This window comes from Silene latifolia, chromosome Y (genome assembly GCF_048544455.1).
Source record: "Silene latifolia isolate original U9 population chromosome Y, ASM4854445v1, whole genome shotgun sequence".
Lineage (NCBI taxonomy): Eukaryota > Viridiplantae > Streptophyta > Magnoliopsida > Caryophyllales > Caryophyllaceae > Silene > Silene latifolia.
The window spans coordinates 278,630,430-278,653,563 of record NC_133538.1 but is presented as its reverse complement, the minus strand read 5'-3'; the positions used below and the strand labels follow the sequence as shown (position 1 = coordinate 278,653,563).

General features: G+C 40.7%; 1 protein-coding gene and 1 non-coding gene across 2 annotated transcripts; both read right to left on the bottom strand.

Annotated features, from left to right (window-relative positions):
• Window positions 1–326: 326 nt before the first annotated feature.
• On the bottom strand, window positions 327–433 carry LOC141635748 (small nucleolar RNA R71). Its single transcript, XR_012540411.1, has one exon. It is a non-coding gene; the product is annotated as a small nucleolar RNA R71 (small nucleolar RNA).
• A 21,147-nt stretch (window positions 434–21,580) lies between these two features.
• LOC141634262 (uncharacterized) lies at window positions 21,581–22,126 on the bottom strand. The gene has a single exon (XM_074446487.1). The coding sequence runs from the start codon at window positions 22,124–22,126 to the stop codon at window positions 21,662–21,664; it is 465 nt and encodes a 154-aa protein (XP_074302588.1). The 3' UTR covers window positions 21,581–21,661.
• Between the last annotated feature and the right edge of the window lie 1,008 nt (window positions 22,127–23,134).

The window sequence follows — 23,134 nt, the reverse complement described above, 5'->3', positions numbered from 1 at the left end:
GTTTCAATCTCCAGACTGAGGATGGTAATACATTCAATATCCGTCCTTCTTATATCAATCTGGTGGAGAAGAATATCTATAGAGGTGTGGCAGGTGAAGATCCGAGGAAGCATATGGAGACCTTTACCGACATTCGTTTTCTACTATCCCCGCCACTAAGGGGGTAACTACAGACAAGATTAAGGAAGTTCTATTTCCTTTCTCTTTAGGGGGATTCGGCCAGTGAGTGGCTGGATCGACTTGGACCGCACAGTGGCTGGGGTTCTGATTGGGAGTCTCTTGCTCTTGCATTTTACAAGAGATATTTCCCTCCACAACGCACCAATTTGCTGAGGGCCAAGATTACTAGTTTCAGACAGGCTCCCGATGAAAGTTTCTATGAAGCATGGTCATGATTCAAGAAGTTGGTGAGGTCTATCCCTCACCATGGTTTTGACCCATGGTTTCTAGCTAATCAATTCTACAATGGGCTGTATGACGACCAGAGAGCCATACTTGATGCGGCATCTAGTGGAAGATTTCGGAGAATACGAGATGATGATAAGGGATGGTCCCTTATTGAAAAGATGGCGAATCACGGTCTTGAATATGGTAACCCGATGGATGGGATTAGGACGGTTCATGCGGTTGATAAGCAAGTTTTGGCTCACCGGAGACCATGAATGCTAGGTTCGACAAGTTGGAATTACAAGTCTTTGGGAGCCTCGGACGGTCCATGTTCTTACTAGAGGAGAGACCGTTTCTTGTGAGAGATGTGGGAGTAATGATGGCCACACTCTTTGTTGGTCGTCTTGTAGATAAGGAACAAGTCCTTGCCTTTCAGCAATATAGGCAAGGAGGGGTTCCTATTACAATAATCAAGGGCGATCCATCCCAATCGAGGTGGACTAGTCGAATGTGCTCAATCCTACTCCTCCTCCGCACCAGAGCCCTTATGTCCCTCCACACAAGAATCAACAAGGCTTTCAAAAGCCCCCTTCTTTTACTCCTCCTAACCATGGTGCATCATCTTCCGGTGGGGTGAGTGAAATTGGTGAGCTTAAGTCTATGTTGCAAGCCTTCACTAAGCAGTGGCAATTGAGTGATCAACAGAAAGACGCGTCCATAAAGGCACTTGAAACTCAAGTTGCCCAATTAGCCACTAATCACCCACAAGAAAGCGAGGTCAATTACCGACTCAAAATGAGAAGAATCCACACGAGACGGTAAATTTCATCAATCGAGAAGCGGTCGTTCATATGAGGGGCCTAAATGCGAAATCGGACCCGAGGAGAGTCAGAATCGATGGTGAACAGTGTTCGCGAAGAAAATGAGCTCACGGCAAAAGAAAGTGCTCGATCGACCGGTTTCGTGGTCGATCGAGCGGTTTTGGGGACGAAAGTGGTCGATCGAGTGAAAATACCACTCAATCGAGTGAACAGGAAAGGCAGAATGGTCGATCGAGTAGTTTTTCTACTCGATCGAGTGATGAGCAAAATGGAGTTGCTCAATCGAGTGAAAAAACTACTCGATCGAGTGATATTGATGAAGATTATACTCGATCGAATGGGTATATTGGTCGATCGAGTAGTTTTGATGACGGGAAGCTTATTCGAGAGCCTGCTAGTGCTCGTTTAAGCGATAAATCACCGGAAAGACCTCGTTCGAGAGGTAAGAAGCGTCCAAAGGATACAGAACTTGCTCCGGAAGATACATTGGAAGAGAGAAACAAGGGACTCAAGATACCTATTACGGTTCCCTTCCCGAGGCGGTTGCAGAATACTAAGGCCAATCAACAATTCGGCAAATTTGTCAAACTTCTGAAAAGCTTGGAAGTCACTGTGCCGTTCACTGAGTTGCTGACAAAGGTACCCTCTTATCTTAAGTTTATGAAAGAAATTCTATCGCTTAAGAGGAGTATTAGTGATAGTGAGACCGTAGCTTTGACTGAGGTGGGGTCAGCCCTATTTCAAAATAAGTTACCTCCTAAGTAGTCAGACCCGGGTAGTTTTTCAATTCCGTGTCATATCGGTAACTATTTGATTGATAATGCGCTATGCGATTTAGGCGCTAGCGTAAGTGTCTTACCGCTGTCTCTGGCCAAGAGACTTGGTTTGACAAAGCTGAGTTGCACTAACATGACAAATCCGGATGGCCGACCGTAGTATATCACGGCCACTAGGCATAGTAGAAGACGTACCTGTGAGGATCGGGAGATTCTTTATTCCCGTTGATTTCGTTGTCTTAGACATCCCCGAAGATGCACACACCCCTATTATTTTAGGGAGACCATTTTTGTCCACTGCCCGTGCAGTTATAGACGTCGGGGGAAAGACTTTGACCTTTCAGGTAGGGGACGAGGAGCTGATTTTTCATCAGTCTAAGTCCCGGAGGGCTCCCATGCAAGCTCAGCCTTGCAATGTCCTCTCTTCTATTGACCCTATTATTGACACTCCAGATGAAAATTTGGAGTATTATGCTGCAATTGTTACCCCTCCGCCTCCGACTGAGAGCAAAAAGGAGGAAAGTTCGTCTGTTTTCCTTGCTATAGGTACAGATGAAAGCAATGAAGGAGCTGTCAAGGGACGTGGTGCAATTACTGTCAATCAAATTAGAGATGATGACGCTACAGCCGGTGATAGAGGAGCACGGACGAGGAAAGTTTGCGCTTATGTGGATGTGAACTACTCCCCTCCTACCGTTTCAAATGATAATTCATGCTCATGAAAGTTGAAGAGGACAGTCAATGTTGCTGAGGTGACATCCTCCAGTCATGAGCCCTTCAAGGGGCTACTGAATTGCATTGGGAATTAAACTGGAAAATGCCCCGTGTAACACTTTGTAATAGATAACTTTTGATTTTCCGTTGAATTTGTTTTATTGCTTTTAATTAGGACAATTAATTTATAGACTGCTTTTAGCGTAGATTTAAGACTATAGACTGTTCTCATGCGTATTTGGTATTTCGGGATATTTTTTGCACGTATTTTTATGCAGGTTTGGAGAAGATTTACGCATTCCAAGGGAAGAATTGACGAAATTCAAGAGCTTACGCGAGGAAAGAGCTCGATCGAGCACTTTATGTACTCGAACGAGTGAAAATATGGTAGATCGAGCACTTTTTCCAGTCGATCGAGTAAAGTAATAAAGAGGATTTCTCGATCGAGTAGATTTCTACTCGATCGAGTAGATGGAGCATCAAAGTGCTCGATTGAGTGGTTTAAAACCACTCGATCGAGTGAAATGAATAGGACGGAGGGAGTTTTTACTTTAAACTCTTTCTTTTTGCTTCTAATTCCATTGTTCCCCTAATTTTCGTCTAACACTCCCCTAATTGCGATCAAATAACCCCCAAATCCCCATTTTCTTGCCCAAATCACCAAATCCGCCTCCTACAATCTCTTGTTTGCATTTTAATCTTTCAAAGCCCCTTAATTTCCCCCTTGATTGTGCTCGTTTTCACGACTTTTAAAAAGGGTTTGGGTTTGCGATTTTTAGCTCGAAAAATCGCTTCTTGTGCTTGTTTATTTGAAGATTAATTGCTTTTGTAGGATTTCTATCATCAAGTAAGCGATTCCTTCATCCTCTATGCATTTTAATTTCGTTTATTTTGAAATTTATGAGGAAAAATTGGAATTAGGGTTCGAAATCTTGCTTTAGTCGAATTTTTTCGACTTTACTTGCCTTTAGTTGCCCTTACTTATCTTATTTGGTGATCAATTCCCCTTCCTCACTGCTGTTGCATGCTTAATTCGATATTTACATGAACTTTTTTTATATGGGTTCAGAACAGTCAAGATTTTCGACTGTCACTTTGGTTACTGCTGCTGTAATTTGTCTAGTTAGCATCTTTGTTGCGAATTTGCTGCTGATTGTTGACTGATATCACACCCCTGTTGATGCTTAGACATGCTTAATCTGGACCCTTGCACAAAATTTGCGTTTATGGCTGTTTCAGTCGAAATTTTCGATCGTCAGACGGGTTTATATGCTGCCATGATTTACTTAACCTCAGTTGACGCTTACATGCTGTTGTTGTTGACTGTTATGCCCACCTTATCGCTATTTACATGCTGCTATTCAAATTTGTTTGAGGAATTGTTGGGATCTATGTGCTGTAGGTCGAAAATTTTCGACTGGTAGGGGAGTTTTTATGGTTTAACATGCTGATTTCCTGCTGTTTTAGCCTCTGTTAGCCATTGTCTTCTTATCATACCCCTTACCCTTTGTTTACAGGATGGATTCTAGTTCTTTACCCTCTACTAGTTCATCCTCTAGCCCGTCTTTGTCTGAAACAGTGACCCCTGCTGTTGCCACTGCCTCCACCTTAGTCACTACTGCAGCCCAGTGTTCCTAGTTTCAGCTGCAGGTACAGTTTTTGCTCCAGCTGGCTCAGCTGCTAGCTCAGTTCAGGCTGCCACTTCTTCTACGGTCACCACCACTGCTAGCACTGCTGCTAGTCCCTCTTCAGTGGTGACCACAGCAGCCACTACCTCTGCACCAGCCTCTACTTTTACACCTGTGGCGGACTCGCCAGCAGTCGCAGCCGCCTTCAGAGCAGCCCTGGTTCCTCACACCGTCGCTGCACGGGCTTCTGCTTTGAGTTCCAGAGGCCGAGGTCGTAGACAGTCCCGAGCTACGCCAGCTCCAGTCACCTCTACTTCCGCTCCTAGCACTTCTACAGCTGCTGCTGCTTCTACTTCTGGCACAGTCACGGTCCGAGGTGACACTTCCCTCGACCCTCACCCAGATTACCCGCAGGTACTTTTCGTTAACGCCTTACATCGTAAGAAATTTTATAACCTGCTTCGCTGTGTGCATGTACCTTCCCGATTTCTAGAGAAATCGGCACTTGAGAGACTCGGTATCTACGAGTCGGTTTGTGACTTACTACGGGGCACGGGGATGGCCGGGCTCATCACTATGAGCGGCCGTACCTTTTTAGAGCTGAGCCTCGAGTTTCTCAGCTCTTTTACCTTCTCCCCCGGGGCACACGAGGCTGACCCCGATAGCTCTTCAGTGTCCTTCCGGTTGTTTAACCGGACCTTTCCGATGACACTAGGGGAGTTTGGTAGGTTACTTGACCTTTCCTCTACGGGCCTGACTGCTGCCCCGAGGAAGGTCTACCGTCAGCTTTGGCGGTGCTTGGCCAAGACCACTATTAGGGAGCGAAAGCTCCATCAGGTCCACCTCCCCCCTGTCCGCTGTTTCCTTAGACTGATGAGGAGCACTATTTTCGGCCGAAAGGAGCCGAACAACATGACCAATACCGAGCTCTCCATCCTGGGCGGTTACCAAAACATCGACTGCGAGGGTCCTTTTACCCTCAACATAGCTTATTTGACCGCCCAGTACCTTCTGAGCCAGGGGAAGAAGGAGACGGGAACCATTGTCTGCGGTGGCATAGCCACCATTCTTGCCCCGTCGCCTTTTCCCCGTTTGGCCTCGTGACCTGCAGTACCTCAAGGGAGAGAGGCTACTGAGTCTGGACGCCATGCTTTCTCAGCATTGGCTGACCCCTGACTACCAGACTTGGAAGATTGACGGCTCCTTGTCTGTAGACTTACCTTATGACACTCTCCCCCGTCTTGAGCCCCTTCCTACTGTTGCTAGGGGCGCCCGTCTGCCACCACTACCTCACCTTCTCCTTCCACCTAGACCTACTCCTGCTGCACCCGCCGCCAAGAAGCGGCGTCTTGAGACCGGAGAGGGGTCTACACCTTCAGGAAGTGTCCAGCCTTCCACGGCTACTCCCGATCCGACCCCTACTCCCACTACCACTACCACTCCTACTCCTACTCCCACTCCTACTAACCAGACACAGACTGAGCCGGTCTTATCGACTACTTTCGTACTGTTGGAGCTTGTGTCCTCCAGTTAGTGCGGATAACGTCATTGCACATGCACTTGTACGGACAAGTGGGAGCTTGTTGGGGTTGGTGTCCTTAACAGTTAGTGCAAGGACTTATAAATCTCTAAAAGGATCAAAGGGCATACTTTTGGTATTATTATCAGTTGATCCACGTTTATCAATAACGGTTGGCTTGCTAGATAAGTTTGACGTTATTGTCATACGGATGGCGATCAACTCGGTCCCTAAAAGTCACACCTATAGGATACGTTTGAGAGATGTGACGGTATGAAAATACAATCATGTAGATGCCAAATTTGACTAACCGATTTAGTGAGTTATTTGACTAATATTTAGTCAAAATGTGATGTTGAGATATTATATTTAATACGGATTAAATATCATGGGCTAAGGCGAATTAACCAGTTAATTCGTAAAATTAAATATAAGCGATTTATATTTAATTAAATGTATATTGAATATAATTATACAATACTGTTTTGTCGGACACGTATTAATAATTCAGCTAACCCGTATTATTAGCTGATGCCTTAATTTCCGATAACCGATAACAGTTTATAATACAAACCCGTCATATACATTTTAGCATTTAACGAACCGGACCACGAGTTAAAACCAAGAGGAAGTGGAAGCCCACTTCCCTTGTGTGGGTCTCGGTTTTGCCGAGTGAGAGGGAACAAAAGGGAGGGTTTCTCCTCCCTTCTAACCTAATCATCATTAGTGAAATACAATTAGGGTTTTGGAGATCAAGTTTTCTCTGAAACCGAGATCTCACATCTCGAGCAAAACTCACAACAAGTTCTCCCAATATTGCAAGGCAATCGGAGAACACGTTCTAGCACAAGGGCATATCTCGGACAAGTCTTGGGTGCAACAATTAGGAGGGAATCTCGTTTGATTTACATTTCTTTTTACGCCGTGCATCAAAGGACCCGAGGTTATTTCTTGTTCCTTATCGTTTCTATTGTATTTATATTTTATGACCATAATCACATGTTTAAATTTACGTTATAGTCCTAAATTTAAAGGGTATTATACGGATGTATACCCTCAAGTGGTATCAGAGCGAGGCCACGTAAATTTTTCCATGTGTTTTTCATAAAACCGATTTTGAAACGGTTGTTTTGTCTCGAATTCCGTGCCATGTATACACGGCTGATTCGGTTTTTGTTCTTGTTGAAACCGTGACATGTTTTACACGGTTTTATCATCTTGTTTTCGATTTGTTTTTATGCATATTGTTGTTTTATACAGAGATTATAACAATATGTCATGTTTTGTCAATTGTCAAATTTGTTTTGATGCGTTTTTGATCGAAATTGCAATTGATTTTGTTTTGTCAAAATGTTTTCACGAGGGTTTTATGTTTTCCAGAAACTTTTTCCCTCGATCGAGCATGTTTTTAGTCGATCGAATGGTTTTTCTGACATGTTTTTACTCGATCGAGTCCTTCTTTGTACTCGATCGACCGCTTTTAAAACCCCACTTTCGATCGAGAAGTCCTCGTACTCGATCGAAGCAAGATTCTTGATATAAGTCCTCGATCGACTACCGTTTTGTCGATCGAGTACTTCCCGATTAGCACACCTCTCGATCGACTTGCGATTCGATCGATCGAGCCCTTTCGTTCCTCGATCGAGCACTGTGTCCCTGGATCGAGGGATTTACTTTTTGACACTTTGAAAATTTATTCTTTTTGCTTTAAATTTTCTTTTGACTACAAAATGTACATTATACGGATATTGTACACTCGCTATGATTGTGAAACGGTTCACACACGTACCATTAAGTTATTTTAAAGCGTATTTAAAGTAACGGACTGTTTTGGATTAAAATTAAATGATAGAAGCGGTTTTATCACATGAATTTTAATCATTAAAAGGTGGTTTGGATAAATTAAACATAATTACGGAATTATGTCACGAATGAATTTGTTTTTAGTTGATGCATTTTTATTTATCGTTAATTTTGAATGCTTGTGAATGCCTCTTATTACGTATTTAATTTTGCAATCAGTTGTAACTTAGTGTGGCCTTAGTAGAACGTGTTACCGTAATGATGGAACACGGTCTTGGTTGTATTTTGAGATCTCGTATCTCCGTTTTGGATTTTTCACTTGTAATTACAGTTTTTATTAGAATGTAATTAGGTTTATATTTTGTAATTTTAATTGTAATTTTTGAGAAGACCAAAGACGGAGACCAGATGCTCACTCCCGCTACATGGATCAAGATGGAACAACAAGACAAGCTTCTTGGGTCCAACGGTGGATTCCAAAGTTGTATTTTGTTCTTTTTATTAGGATAGGCCACACTAGGAAATTTTATTTACGTATTGCATTCAATTATTTATTTTATCGTAACGATAGTATGCATCATATTCCGCCTAAAAACCAAACCACCTAATAATTGCATGAAAACTGACACATTTAGAGGTCACGAGTTAGTTTTCTTTGACATTCGTATGTCACACGTTTTTTAAGCCATCACCCAAATTAATTCATTCACGCAGACGCTAGTTATTCGTTCACTTAATATGAATTATAATTTAGATGATGGGATCTTCCTCGTATAAACAAAAATTGAGAACGGTCTTTATAGGTCAAACTCCAATGAGTCCCTTCTTCGTCGGTAGGCATAATATGACCCCTTCTACGTCGGGTAAGTTGGAACCGATTGACCTATTTTATCTCAACACTATGGTCACTCGTACGATCCTGTGACTATGGTGGACTATAGATAGGATTTACGGAAATCTATCGACCAAGAGTTCTTCCGGAAGAATTAGCTAAACAGTTGGCTTATCAATTTGCAGAAATTGAGTCTTGGGATCACTTGTATCATTCTTGAGGGAGATCAATTATGCAAGTGCGAGAGTCTACATGTTTAAAATGAATTTTAAAATAGACTTAAATCACCTCGATGAGTTGCTTATTTCGTTTTGTTTTTCTTCCTTTTTCGGTGTAGATCACGTTTTTTAAACTCGCTAAACAACAAATGGTGGTTCTACGATAACCCAATGCCAAGTGCCACATTGGACCGTGAGTCCTGGCTTAGGATCTTCATGAATCGGATGAATCGGTCTACTCGGACCGAAGAATGATGGATCCAACTTCGCGGACTGGGAGGCGGCATTACGGAATGTCTGCTGCTGACCGACGGAAGCTCAAATATCTATTAGAGCCCATCCCGGCAAACCCGGTCCCACGGCTGAGAGCTCTTTGAAATCACCAAGTTTAATGATTTCTGTATGGAAGCGGGTGCGATTAAAAACGTACTCATTTTTGCAATGGAACCCAATTTGCCGAAACGCTTCATAGCCCATGGTGCAAACAAGATTTTCACCACGCTCACTAAGGAATTCTCGAAAGCACCGAGAATCGTGACTTATGAGCATACCACTCGCTTCTTTGATGCGAAACTCCAGAAAGGGCCAACCGGTTAGCCCACACATTCTCAGCATGATTGAGAATGTCGAGAAGATGGAGACCTTTGATTGTAAGATCAGCGAGAACATTGTTATTGACCGCATACTTCACTCACTCCACGATGGTTATTCGCAATTTAGAGCGAATTACTATATTAATGATTTGAAGAAAACTCCCCATGAACTGCACTCCCTCCTCGTACGGACCCGAGAAGGACATGAAGTCCAGTGGGAGCATGAAACAGGATGTTCTCGTTGTGTCAAATAAAGGAAAGGGTAAGGGCAAAGCTCGAGCAAACCTAGCGAGAGGTAAGGCGAAGTTCAAGAAGTCGGGCTCGGGTAAGAGTGGTCCTGGTGAGTCGAGTAACTCATCGGGCGCGACAAAAAGAGCAAGAAAGATAACATGGAATGCCATCAACGCCACATGACTGGGCATTGGAGACGCACATGTCCTGTTTATCATGAGGACTTAAAGGCAGGTCGTGTTAAACCTGTTGGTATGTCTTCCTCTTCTTCTACTTTTATTCATATGATTGAGATTAACCACGCAAGTTACGGAACTTGGGTACTTGATACTGGTTGTGGTTCTCATCTGTGTAATCATGTGCGGGGGCTCAAATCTCGAACCTCTCGTAAAGGGTGAGGTTGATCTGCGTGTCGGGAATGGAGCAAGAGTGGCTGCCGTCTCGAGGGGAACATATGTGATCCAACTTCCTAGCGGATTTGAGTTATCATTATATGATTGCTATTATGTACCCAGTCTTTCGAAAAACATTATTTCGGTTTACGCACTTGATAAACTTGGTTTTTCATTTGTAATAGAAAATAATGCTTGCATTTTCTCATTACACGATATGATTTACGGCAAGGCAGTCTCCATGAACGGAATTTATGTTTTAGATCAGACCACGGAAATATTACACGTAATGAATAAAAGGTTAAAGGTTGGTGACAAAGATCAAACGTATCTATGGCACTGCCGTATGGGACACATCAATGAGAAACGCGTAAAACAGCTCATCAAACATGGAGCTATCTCGGCCTTTGATTTTCAATCATTTGGCACGTGTGAATCATGTCTCATCGGTAAGATGACTCGTATTTCCTTCAAAGGTGTTGGAATCCGCGCTGCTGACCTATTAGGACTCGTACACACGGATGTATGTGGCCCTATGTCAATCACCGCACGAGAAGGCTATAGATAATTCATCACTTTCACGGACGATTTGAGTAGATATGGCTATGTCTACTTAATGAAGCACAAAAGTGAATCCTTTGAGAAATTCAAGGAATACCAAAATAGGGTACAGAACCTATTAGGTAGAAAGATTAAAACACTACGTTCAGATCGTGGTGGCGAGTATCTTTCTCACGAGTTTGATCAACACCTCAAAGATCGTGGGATTGCCTTACGCTTAACTCCACCGGAACACCTCGGTGAATGGTGTGTCCGAACGGAGAAATCGAACACTACTTGATATGGTTCGATCCATGATGAGTCACACGATATTACCTGATTCATTATGGGGTTATGCTCTTATGTCAGCCGCTCTAATACTTAACCGAAGTCCGTCTAAAGCTGTTGACAAGACTCCATATGAATTATGGAAGGGAACGGTCCCTAACTTGTCCTTTATACGGGTTTGGGGCTGCGAGGCTTATGTCAAGTGGAGACACGAGGATAAGCTCGGCCCGCGATCGGTCAAGACATACTTTATAGGTTATCCTAAAGGAACACTTGGTCATTACTTCTATTCGCCAACCGAACAACGCGTTTTTGTTGCGGCTAGTGCGACATTCTTAGAGAAGGAATTTCTCGAGAATGCAAAGAGTGATAGAACCTTCGACCTGTCGGAGGTTCCAGAACCAAATACCGAGCAACCATTGGAGGAACCTATTCCTTCAATCCCGGCTGCGGTTAACATTCCTGAGGAACCTAGGAGGTCGGGAAGAGTCTCTATTCCTCCAGACAGATACATTGGTATGGTCGAGGAACATGACATAGATGACGTTCTACTCTTAACGAGTAGTGAACCCGCAACCTATAAAGGTGCCATGACCAGTTCTGACTCAAATCTATGGCTTGAGGCCATGCAATCCGAGATGGACTCCATGTATGAGAACAACGTGTGGGATCTTGTTGACTTACCTGCTAAGGTTCGTCCCCTTCAATGCAAATGGCTTTACAAGATAAAGCATTCTGTGGAAGGTCAACAAGATATCTACAAAGCACGACTAGTTGCTAAAGGTTTCACCCAAGTGCCAGGTTTGCACTACGATGAGATTTTTGCACCCGTAGTTATGCTGCGTTCCATTCGGATTATCTTAGCGATTGCCGCTTTTCATGACTATGAAATTTGGCAAATGGACGTAAAGACCGCCTTCTTAAACGGCTTTTTGGAGGAAGAGTTGTACATGGTACAACCCGAAGGTTTCATCGATCCAGTACATCCTAAGAAAGTGTGCAAGCTTAAGCGTTCCATTTATGGACTTAAGCAAGCATCAAGGAGTTGGAATCATCGCTTCGACCAAGTGATAAAAGAAAATGGATTTACTCGATCGGTCGAGGAACCATGTTTATATATCAAGTCGAGTGGGAGCAAGATTGTCTTCCTAATATTGTATGTTGACGACATACTCCTGATTGGGAATGACATACCTCTCTTAACTTCGGTGAAAGTATGGTTGAAAAACCATTTCCGGATGAAAGATCTGGGGAGAGGCACAAAGAATTCTAGGCATCCGTATCTATCGAGATAGATCACGACGGATGTTATCTCTCGATCAGAGTCTTACATAGACAAAGTCCTAGAGAGATTCAAAGATGACTAACTCCAAGAAGGGGTTCCTTCCTATGGCTCCCGGGGTGCATTTGAGCAAGGCTCAGGCACCAGAGACACCGGAAGAGAAAGAGCGCATGACACGGATTCCATATGCTTCGGCAATAGGATCAATCATGTATGCCATGATATGCACACGTCCGGACGTGGCATATGCATTGAGTATGACAAGTCGATTCCAACAAAGATCCGGGTGAATCACATCTGTTAGTCATCAAGAACATTCTTAAGTACCTACGGAGGACTAAAGATTGGGCATTGACTTATGGAGGCGATCAAAAGCTATGCGCAACCGATTCTGCAGATGCTAGCTTCCAAACGGATCGAGATGACTCGAAATCTCGGTCCTGATTCGTTTTTACTCTTAATGGCGCTGCAGATCGGTGGAAGAGTTCAAACAAATCTGTTACAAAGAGATTCTACGACGATTCCGAGTACTATGCCGCGTCTGAAGCTACAAAGGAAGCGATATGGATGCGTCAATTCTTACATGGGCTATCTCAGAGTGCCGGTTCGAATGACCCGATCACCATCTATTGCGACAATAGTGGTGCCATCTTCCAAGCTAAGGAGCCAAAGTCTAGCAACAAGTCTAGACATGTACAACGGAAAGCTCATCTAATCCGGGATTACGTGGAGCAAAAGGAAGTAGTGATAGAAAAGATTGCTACAGATGATAACATAGCAGATCCTCTCACTAAAGCATTACGACAAGATAAGCATGAAGGGCACGTTAATTCCAAGGGAATTAAACGTGTTCCTAAGTTGTAGTACTCTTTTATGGATTAGATTCATTCGCTTTTGTACTCTATACAACATCATCGTTTTGATATTTTATATATATTTTGTTTTTCATGTGGATTTGTACGACAAATTTTGAACACCACAAAGTGAACTGAAAGAACATTATATTTTTTAGTCCTTAATTGCCCACATGAGCTGATAACTCTGGCAATTATTTTGTGACGTTGGTTGATGGTGGGTTCAACGAGCCATAAGTCAACCGGTTGACCGACCAATCACGGGCGATTTATACGGATATTTCGTAGGACACAATTGTGACATCGACGTGGAGTCCTAAATATTTTATAACATTCGTTGCCCGGTCGTGGATAGGACTTCCATGGTGATCCTAAGAGTCGATTCTTTTGACTATCGACTGTCTCTTGAGACTAAGGCAGATTTTGGGTGACTTTGGTTTCTTTCTCACGGTCATCCGTAACAGGGGGCCAAGTAGATTTTTTTCTGGTCATTTCATGCTTTGTGCTTAGATCGGAAGGAGTTCGAGTTGAAGGAAATATTCAGCCTTTATCGGTACTCGATATTTCTCGGGGCCACTCGAGGAGTCAGAATCGAAATGCATGGCCATGCTCGGATACGGATTCGTTTTATCAGTTGAGTTACTCTCTAGTCGGGGAAACCACTCTAGATACGGATCGATTGTAAAATACGACCTTTGTGGATCCAGATCTGCAAATTGTTTTACATTGAGTGGGAGAAATTTTAAATGAATATGAGAATCGGTTATCGCACATACACTTGTACGGACAAGTGGGAGTTTGTTGGAGCTTGTGTCCTCCAGTTAGTGCGGATAACGTCATTGCACATACACTTGTACGGACAAGTGGGAGCTTGTTGGGGTTGGTGTCCTTAACAGTTAGTGCAAGGACTTATAAATCTCTAAAAGGATCAAAGGGCATACTTTTGGTATTATTATCAGTTGATCCACGTTTATCAATAACGGTTGGCTTGCTAGATAAGTTTGACGTTATTGTCATACAGATGGCGGTGATCAACTGGTCCCTAAAAGTCACACCTATAGGATACGTTCGAGAGATGTGACGGTATGAAAATACAGTCATGTAGATGCCAAATTTGACTAACCAGTTAGTCTGAGTTATTTGACTAATATTTAGTCAAAATGTGATGTTGAGATATTATATTTAATACGGATTAAATATCATGGGCTAAGGCGAATTAACCAGTTAATTCGTAAAATTAAATATAAGCGATTTATATTTAATTAAATGTATATTGAATATAATTATACAATACTTTTTTTGTCGGACACGTATTAATAATTCAAATAACCCGTATTATTAGCGATGCCTTAATTTCCGATAACCGATAATAGATTTATAATACAAACCCGTCATATACATTTTAGCATTTAACGAACCGGACCACGAGTTAAAACCAAGAGGAAGTGGAAGCCCACTTCCCTTGTGTGGGTCTCGGTTTTGCCGAGTGAGAGGGAACAAAAGGGAGGGTTTCTCCTCCCTTCTAACCTAATCATCATTAGTGAAATACAATTAGGGTTTTGGAGATCAAGTTTTCTCTGAAACCGAGATCTCACATCTCGAGCAAAACTCACAACAAGTTCTCCCAATATTGCAAGGCAATCGGAGAACACGTTCTAGCACAAGGGCATATCTCGGACAAGTCTTGGGTGCAACAATTAGGAGGGAATCTCGTTTGATTTCTGTTCTTTACGCCGTGCATCAAAGGACCCGAGGTTATTTCTTGTTCCTTATCGTTTCTATTGTATTTATGTTTTATGACCATAATCACATGTTTAAATTTACGTTATAGTCCTAAATTTAAAGGGTATTATACGGATGTATACCCTCACGTACCACCTCCTCCCTTTGTGGCGCCCGCGGTCATGGACCAAGGGGGCGCCGTTTACGGTTTGTTGCTTGAGATTGCAGCGCGTCAGGCTCGTATGGAGAGGGACATGGCTCTCGCCTTGCATCCTCTGTACGAGTACCACTTGCGGCGACACCGTCCGATTCCAGAGGGTTGGCCACACCCTTCCTTTTTCCGGTTCCCAGCTGAGGGGTACCCGGAGTCTGCTGACGAGGAAGAGGACGAGGACCCGGAGGTGGCAGTGAAGAGAGCTCGAGCTGAGGAGTAGAGGAGGAGAGAGACCCGGAGTTCAGGGTGGAGGAGATCCGTGACAGCAGTGACGACGATGACGACGAGTAGCTACTGGTCTACTCACTTCCCCAGTTTTCTGGCTGGTTTGGGGAAGTTCGTATTTTGTATGTATCTCTTACTCTTTTATTTTGTCTCCTTTATATTTATTATTTTTTTATTGATTGGTTGTATATTCCCGTTCCCTTGTATATATCTGCTGGTGTATGCTGGAGGACAACGAGGGCGTTGTCCGTTTTGGTTTGGGGAGGGTATTGTATCCTTTTGAGTCTGCATTTGCATTTGTTTTGCATTCACGTTTATTTTTCAGCCTGCATTGTTGTTTATTTTCATAAAAAATCAAAAATCCAAAAAATATTAGAAAATTTCAAAAATATTCACGTTTATTTTTGCATATAGGTTGAGTCGGAACGGTAGATTTCCGTGATGATAATGCACTATAACTTGTCTTTTTGCTTGAGTCCTGCACTTCTTTTGATAGTTATTAGCTTTGTCATACGCATAGTCTACGAGTTTTTGTTCAAATATAGCCGACTGTCTAGACTTGACCTGATAAATTGGCAAACTACTTGAAAAATTCTGAGTTTTAGAGCCCATAACTGGTGACATTCATGACCAGTTCATTAGGAATTGAGAGTAGTACTCCTTGCATAGCATGTTCAATATTTTTGCACTTTTATGACATTCAATTTCTTGTCAAATGCACATATTCGGGTTTGTGGTTGATGTCACATGCAGGGAGGTGCTTGCAAATTTCCCCTTCTTTATATTTTTCACCCATTTAACTCCACATTAGCCAAATTTGCCTTTTTGACCCATCAGCTACATCCCAAACTAAGCCTGCCTAGTCAAGCTAGTTAGTATGTTCTTTTGTGGTATGATTTTCCGTTGCATTTTAACCCGTATTTCTTGTTTGGAGTTGGTGTAAGTATAGAGGAAGGAGGAAAAGAAAGAGAATCAAAAAAAAAAAAGAAAAAAAAATTGTGAAAGTGAAGAAAAAGAAAAAAAAATGAAAAAAAGAATAAGGCTGAATCACGTGAACAGGAAAAAAAAAAGAAAGAAAGTTTGGAAAAAAAAAGTTGTTTGTTTCAGTTAGTTATTCCAGACGGTGTTTAAAAAAGGGAAGTTTGTGACCGTCTGACTCCTCCGTTTTATCCCATACTTTTTGAGGAGATTGTGTTTGAGTTTAGTGAGTTATGTGCCAAATTAAGGGGCACTTGTACTTAGTCTTTCAGTCAGTTGAGTTTTGGATGGTTTTATTATGGTCCTGTTAGGAACTAGCTTGACGCTTTTACCTCCACATTACCATAACTTGTTTTGCCTTTTCTCACCTGGACCTCACTATTCCCAAATTATTTTGTAAGCCATCGGCTGTGACGGACATTATTGGTTGGAGTGTGTGCATTAGTACTTGAATTGTCTTTCTTTTTTGTTGCATGCATGCTATGTAGGTCGCAGTTAGGTGAGTGACTGTCTTTTCTTCTCTCTTTTACATATAACATTCACCCTTTGCTTCATGAGAGAAGAGTGACCACGAGAGAGTTCGATTTTGTTGGTCTTGCAAGGTCGATAGGTTGGCTATATTTCTAAACAGCTTATAATTCGTTTGCGTATTGACTGCTTAGCTTTAACTTTTAGTTTTTGTTGCATTAAATTGGTTCAAGTAGACAAGTTAAGCTAGCTCTGAGTTATCATTTCCGTTCTATTAGTTTAGTTTTGAGTTTACTCGAGGACGAGTAAAGGTTCGGTTTGGGGAGATTTGATACGTGCATAATATATAGTCTTTTTAGCCTATTTCAGCACGCATTTCTATGCATTTTTATACTGTTTTTATGGTATTTTGCCCCGAATTGGCTACTTTGGTTCGTTTTGTCCATTTTGTAGAAATGAATGCGAAAGTAGTGGAATCGTACTCTTTTTCGTCCTTTTTGCATGCATTTAGAGGAGACGGGATTTTTCCAGAGTGAGATACTGCACTTGAAAGCGTCATAGCACGGATTATGAGGCATTTAGGCGCGGACTTGAGCTGAAATGAAGACCAAGAACTTGATCGAACGGTTTAATCACTCGATCGAGTGATTTTTACGTCCCAGATTGGTCAATCGAGTGGTTTTCCACTCGATCCTTAGCCTGCAGAAAGACCAGTTACTCGATCGAGTAACTTTCTACTCGATCGAGTAGATTTGCTGAGGTGTTTGCTCGATCGAGTGGTTTTAATCCACTCGATCGAGTGGTTTCGCTGATTATGGGCTTTAAACAGCCTGTGTGTTGTTTAATTTCGCAAAACTTAAGTACTTTACTATTTAAACTTACGTTAACTAGGTTATTAGGATCTGATTTTTTTTATCTACTTTTCGATTATCAAACTTTTACTGCGTACTTCATTGCTCTCTACTGTAACTTTATTTCGGGATTACTTTCGCTTGAATTTTGTGTTCTTCACGCCGGATTCGCATCGATTGTAATTCTTTCTCTTCTCTTACAATAACTAATCTCTTGTTGCTTTAATTCTTCGTTTCGTTACATTTATTCTTCTGCCCTAATTTACTTTTATTCAATTTATTGTTTATTTCATTATGTTTACTGCTGGAATTTTATCTGCTGTTAGTTTAATTAGCGACATGAGTAGCTAAACCCCTTTCATGTTGGGATTAGGGGATCTGCGGTAGGAAAGTGACGATGTAGTAAATGAAACAGATGAAATAATTACGAGACTCTGTCACCATAGCAATTTAACTGTATTTATTCAACTTAGTTGAGTGCACACTTCTGAGTTAACCTTTAATCTGGCTAAAATTAATCCTAGATCGAAAGATTGGACTAAATAGGCCTGCTATGAACAGTAGACTACCCTGACGAGAATGAAAGTTAAGTTAGTGGTATTTTAGGATAGGAAGTGGATCGAAAGGACCTTTCAACATCCGTCTTATATTAATTCGTCTGAGTCATTTACTGCTGAGTCACTGGACTACCGTAGTGAACCGAAATCCTGACATGTCCCTCTCTATCTGATAGTTTTATCCTTTTTCTCTGCTTTTATTGCTCTTACCCTTTATTCCTCTTTCCTTTAAATCTCGTAGTTTAGATACCAAATCAAACAACCCCTCCCCCCCCCCCCCTCCCCCCATTTGTGACCAAATAGACAGACTTCTACAAATATCTTGCCTTCCTGCGGAGATCGACCTCACTTCCCTAGCTATATAGTTAGTTGAGTTAGTTTATTTTTGACAAGTATACGACAGACGTGTCAGAAAGTACAATTGAAAAATAGATGATCATGATCTTCCATAGCATCAGCACATAGCTCACATGTAGTGTCCAGGTTTGCACCCATCCTCACAAGTCTATCCTTAGTCAATAAACGCCGTTGCATAATCAACTATGCTATGAATCTGTTACATATTACTTTATCAAACACGATGAATTGTAAATACAAAATATTTCAAAAAATATCATTATAAATCACTTTCTGTTTAATTATATATCATTGGAAAACACTTTTGCTCTATCTAAATAAAAACACGGAAAAATTACAAATAACCACCACGTATTTGCAGTTTTTACAAATTACCACCACGTATTTACATTTATAAAAATACCCCCCAAAATTCAATGTATATTCCCGATTCACCACCGTATCTTTATCTCGAGCATCGTTTTTATTATTTCCCGACTTAATAAGTGACGATTTACATAAAATACCAAGACTATCCTCATTTAATCACACAAACACATTCTACCCAAATAACACAACATTTTCCCAATTCAATCAATTTTCCTAAATCTCTAATAACACAACATTTTCCCAAATAACACAACATTTTCCCAATTCAATCAATTTCCCTAAATCCTTAATTTTATCAAGTAATAACATCCCTTATGCAAACTCAACTCGACATGAAACTTCACGTAAAATCCTGCTTACAATGACGAATTAGTACGAATGGCTATGTGTTCTAGACCCTACAATGCCATCTAAAGGTTTACGTTCACCCACAAATTCAAACATGTCGATTGCATTAGAAGTACTGAACAATCAAAGAATCAAAGAATTGTTTACTTGCTAATGTCAATCCATCAAAAACTACTCCATATACTGCCTTAGAATTAGTTCAATTCTCCTTTTCTTCATTCCTCGGGAACCAAAGCCCTTTGCTTCTCACTGGCCTTGTTTCTAAGATGTACATCCAAATCATCAATTAATATCTATTGGTGCGTTGACGCCTGCGCTTGAAAGCATGAATTATCTGTGCGAACGCCTCTTCCAAAGACATATGTTTCCCGTCTTTTTCTTGCAGACAACGTTGGGCAAATCCAACCAAGACTGCACTCCTTTTTTCTTTACTTCTTCACTAACTTGCCTTTATCGTGAATACTCATATTTCTATCGATTGTCAATCGGTAGTTATCTGTTGCTATATTGAGATAAATTGATCGATTGAACTAGGGATTAAAGGATTAGGGATTTGAGAATTTAGGATTTGAAAAAAATTAGGGATTTAGGGAAATTTGATTTGATTGATCAATTGAGGGTAGTCTTGGTATTTTACGTACATCATTACTTAATAAGTCGGAAAATAGGAAAAAAGATGCTCGGAATAAAAATACGGTGGTGATTCGGGAATATACATTGAATTTTGGGGGTTATTTGTAAAAATGCAAATACATGGTGGTAATTTGTAAAAACCGCAAATACGTGGTGGTTATTTGTAATTTTTCTTAAAAACACAGAAAAAATGATAAAGGTACGTAAATCCGACTCCCCTTATTACATCACTACTTATACTTCGTAGTTATCAACGTCCTTGTTCGGCAACCCTACAACCAATGTTGTCAGGATCAGGATTCTACTTTGGATCGATGGGGAGGGTAGGATCGAATCGGTAGAATCGGATCGTAGAATCACAAGATTCTACAAACTCACTAAATATAGTTTTTTATTTGGTAAAAACATATAATTGAAAATTAAAACACTTATTTATTAATATTTATTCATAAAATATTGGTAAGTAATGATTTTAATGTCATTGTATGAACATGTTTCTACAACTTACACGAAATTTGAGTTTACGGTGTCATTATATAAAAATATATGATACGTGCAATTTATATAGACTTTTTAGCCTCTTATTGCACGCATTTCTATATCATTTTCATTGCTTTGTATTGTAAAATGCCCCGAATTGGCTACTTTGGTTCCTTTTGTCTCATTTGTAGGAATGGACCTTAAAGTAGTAGAATCGTGCTTTATTCGTTCCTCTTAGCATGCATTAAGGAGATGAAGATTTAGAGCACAATGCCGTACCTCGGAAAGCGTGAAGGAGGTCCTTGGAAGCTAACTAAACGAGTTCAATGCGGTTTCAGTGGTTATCTGCTCGATTGAGTGTTTTTGAGGTCGATCAAGTAGATTTGGCAGTTGAAGGTGTTCGATCGAGAGCCTTACTTGCTCGATCGAGGAGTTTTGCTGAGGAATCACTCGATGGAGAGAAATGAAATTCCTCGATTGAGTGACTAGCTTATTTGCTCGGGATTTTTATTCCGTGTTAGGTTTATTTTTGTTAATAAAAACGCTTCCCTATATAAAGGAAGTCGTCATTAGGTTAATGGACATCTTAATCACATCTTTTCATACTGACTCTACTCTTAATTTCTGCTGGAACTCTTGCTTGCCTCTTTAATTCCGGATTCGAACTTTGTAATCTTTCCCTTCTCTTTAATCTTAATTTCAATTCTTTGCTTGCTCTTAATTATTGCTCTCTTGTTTTATTGTCTTGATTAGTTTATGCTTTATCATCGTCTATTTATTATGTCTTCTCTTAGTGTATTCATTGTTGTTATTGTTATTAACTTCGATAGCATGAGTAGCTAAACCTCCTTATGTTAGGATTAGGAGAGCCATGGTAGAGAATTAATGATATCGTGAATAGGTTAGACGATTGATTGTGAGAACTGTCTTATAGCTGTAATAAGTTTAGTTGAGTGCACGCTTCTAAACCTCTTTAATTTGGTTAAATTCAATCCTAGATCGGAAGATTGGAATGAACAGACCTGTTATGAACAGTAGACTACCCTAATGAGGAAGTTAAGTTAGTTGTAATCTAGGGTGGATAGCGGACCGGAAGGACCTTTCCCTTGTCCTTCTCACAATAGATCGTCTGGACTACTTATGACTGAGTTAGTGAACTGCCATGGTGAACCGAAATCCTGACATATCTCTCTTTATCTGATCACATTCTTAGCTTTTTCTTACTTTATTGCTCCTTTCTTCATTTTCTTACCTTAGACCTTTAGTAGTTTAGAAACCAACTTTAAAACCCCCCATTTGTTACTAGACAGACGTAATTAGCAGATAGATATAATAGCCTCCCTGCGGAGATCGACCCTATTTCCGTTAACTTTAGTTAGTTGTCTTAGGTAATTATTTTTGATACTAAAACGACAGTATCAATATATATTAATTTTTTTATTATGGAATCAGATCGTAGGATCGTAAAATTGTAGGATCGTATTATGATCCCATCTATAGAAATTTTCAAATTAACAGGATCGTAAGATTCTACAACTATGATGGAATCGTAGGATCCAGGATCGGTCAAGCATTTTTGGATCATAAAATTATAGAATCGTTGGATCGAATCGCGATTCTGACAACAATGCCTACAACTATACCACTCACTTTCAAATAGTCAATATACCTTGAAAAATCAGGGTTGGTTGTGAACTTCCTTTTACTCCATGACCTCCCATCAAACAATCCAAACACTGGATGTACTTTCCCTTCTTTCTTCGTCTCTTGTTTTTTCTTCGACTTATTATTATTATTATTATTATTATTATTTGCTTGAAAATTTCTTTCCCACGGCGATGACGATGAATAAGATGAAGACGTTGTTTTGATTTTTCTCGAAGAAGACCCAAATAATACTCGTTCTGGTACACTCATTACCCTCTTCAATACCGGAGTTTGTTGATTACCAACACACGTGTTAGAATCATCGTTGGTTTCATCTAGTAGTTTATCGTACCCTCCTCGACGGCCTTTGGTGGTGCTCAAAGCTCTCAACAGAGCCATACACGATTATTATTTGGTTAAGATTAAAGTTTCCTTATTGTGTCAGATATATGGGTGTCTACAGGTATGGTATGTGATAATAATATAGAAAATGTGAGAAAGTTAGGTCATATATGGTATGCTAAATAGGTAAATAAAACAAATATAGATAGGGCCATTCATATCTTTGGCTCCTTCATTTTTTGACTTCAAAAATGAAAGTTGCCCACTAATTAGGAGAATTAATCGTCAGAAAAATCAGGCTCCCAATTATGCTCCACATGCAAGAAGATGCTTCGTGTCAACTCACTTAACTGTGTGTGTAAAATTCTGGCTATTAAAACAAGACGAATAAAGAGGATAATTTAGTACTTCCTCCATTTAACTCCACTCTACCACCTTTTTATAATCATCCATTCAACTCCACTCTACCACTTACTATAAAAAGAAAGCAAAATGACCATATTGTCTTTATGCCACCATATTATTTACGACAATTGCCATTAAATGGCCCACCTCCTTTTACCAACAAAATCTAGCCTAATCTAATTTTGGCCCAATTAATACCCCTAATCCAAACCCAATTCACTAACCCTTCCCTCCAAATTTTTCTAACCCAACTCAATATATTCCCCCAAACCCATTCAAAATCCCATCCATTTTTTTTCACCTTCATCAATTACTCTCTTAACCAACCAACTACCCCATTCACTAACTAAAGATATTCCAGAATTTTCCAAAACCCTAAATCACTCTCCCTCTCTCTAACCCTAGATCTGATTCTTCATATTTTTGGTATATTCTTTCAGAAATACTACTGCTTCTTCATATTTTCTCACAAATCTTTCAATTATAATCATGAAACAGTCACATGCAAATTGTGGAAACGAATGTTTGCAGTGTGTCCTTCATTGGTATCGTTTTGGTTCATCAGAAGGTGAAGAAGATGATGAATTTGCGCCTTAATCACCTTCACCAACTACCTTTGTACCTGATTCCCTAGATCCTGATTTGGGGACTCAGGTTGAG

Excerpts from the sequence above, each read along its gene's own strand:
- LOC141634262 (XM_074446487.1), bottom strand. The coding sequence starts at position 22,126 with ATGGCTCTGTTGAGAGCTTTGAGCACCACCAAAGGCCGTCGAGGAGGG.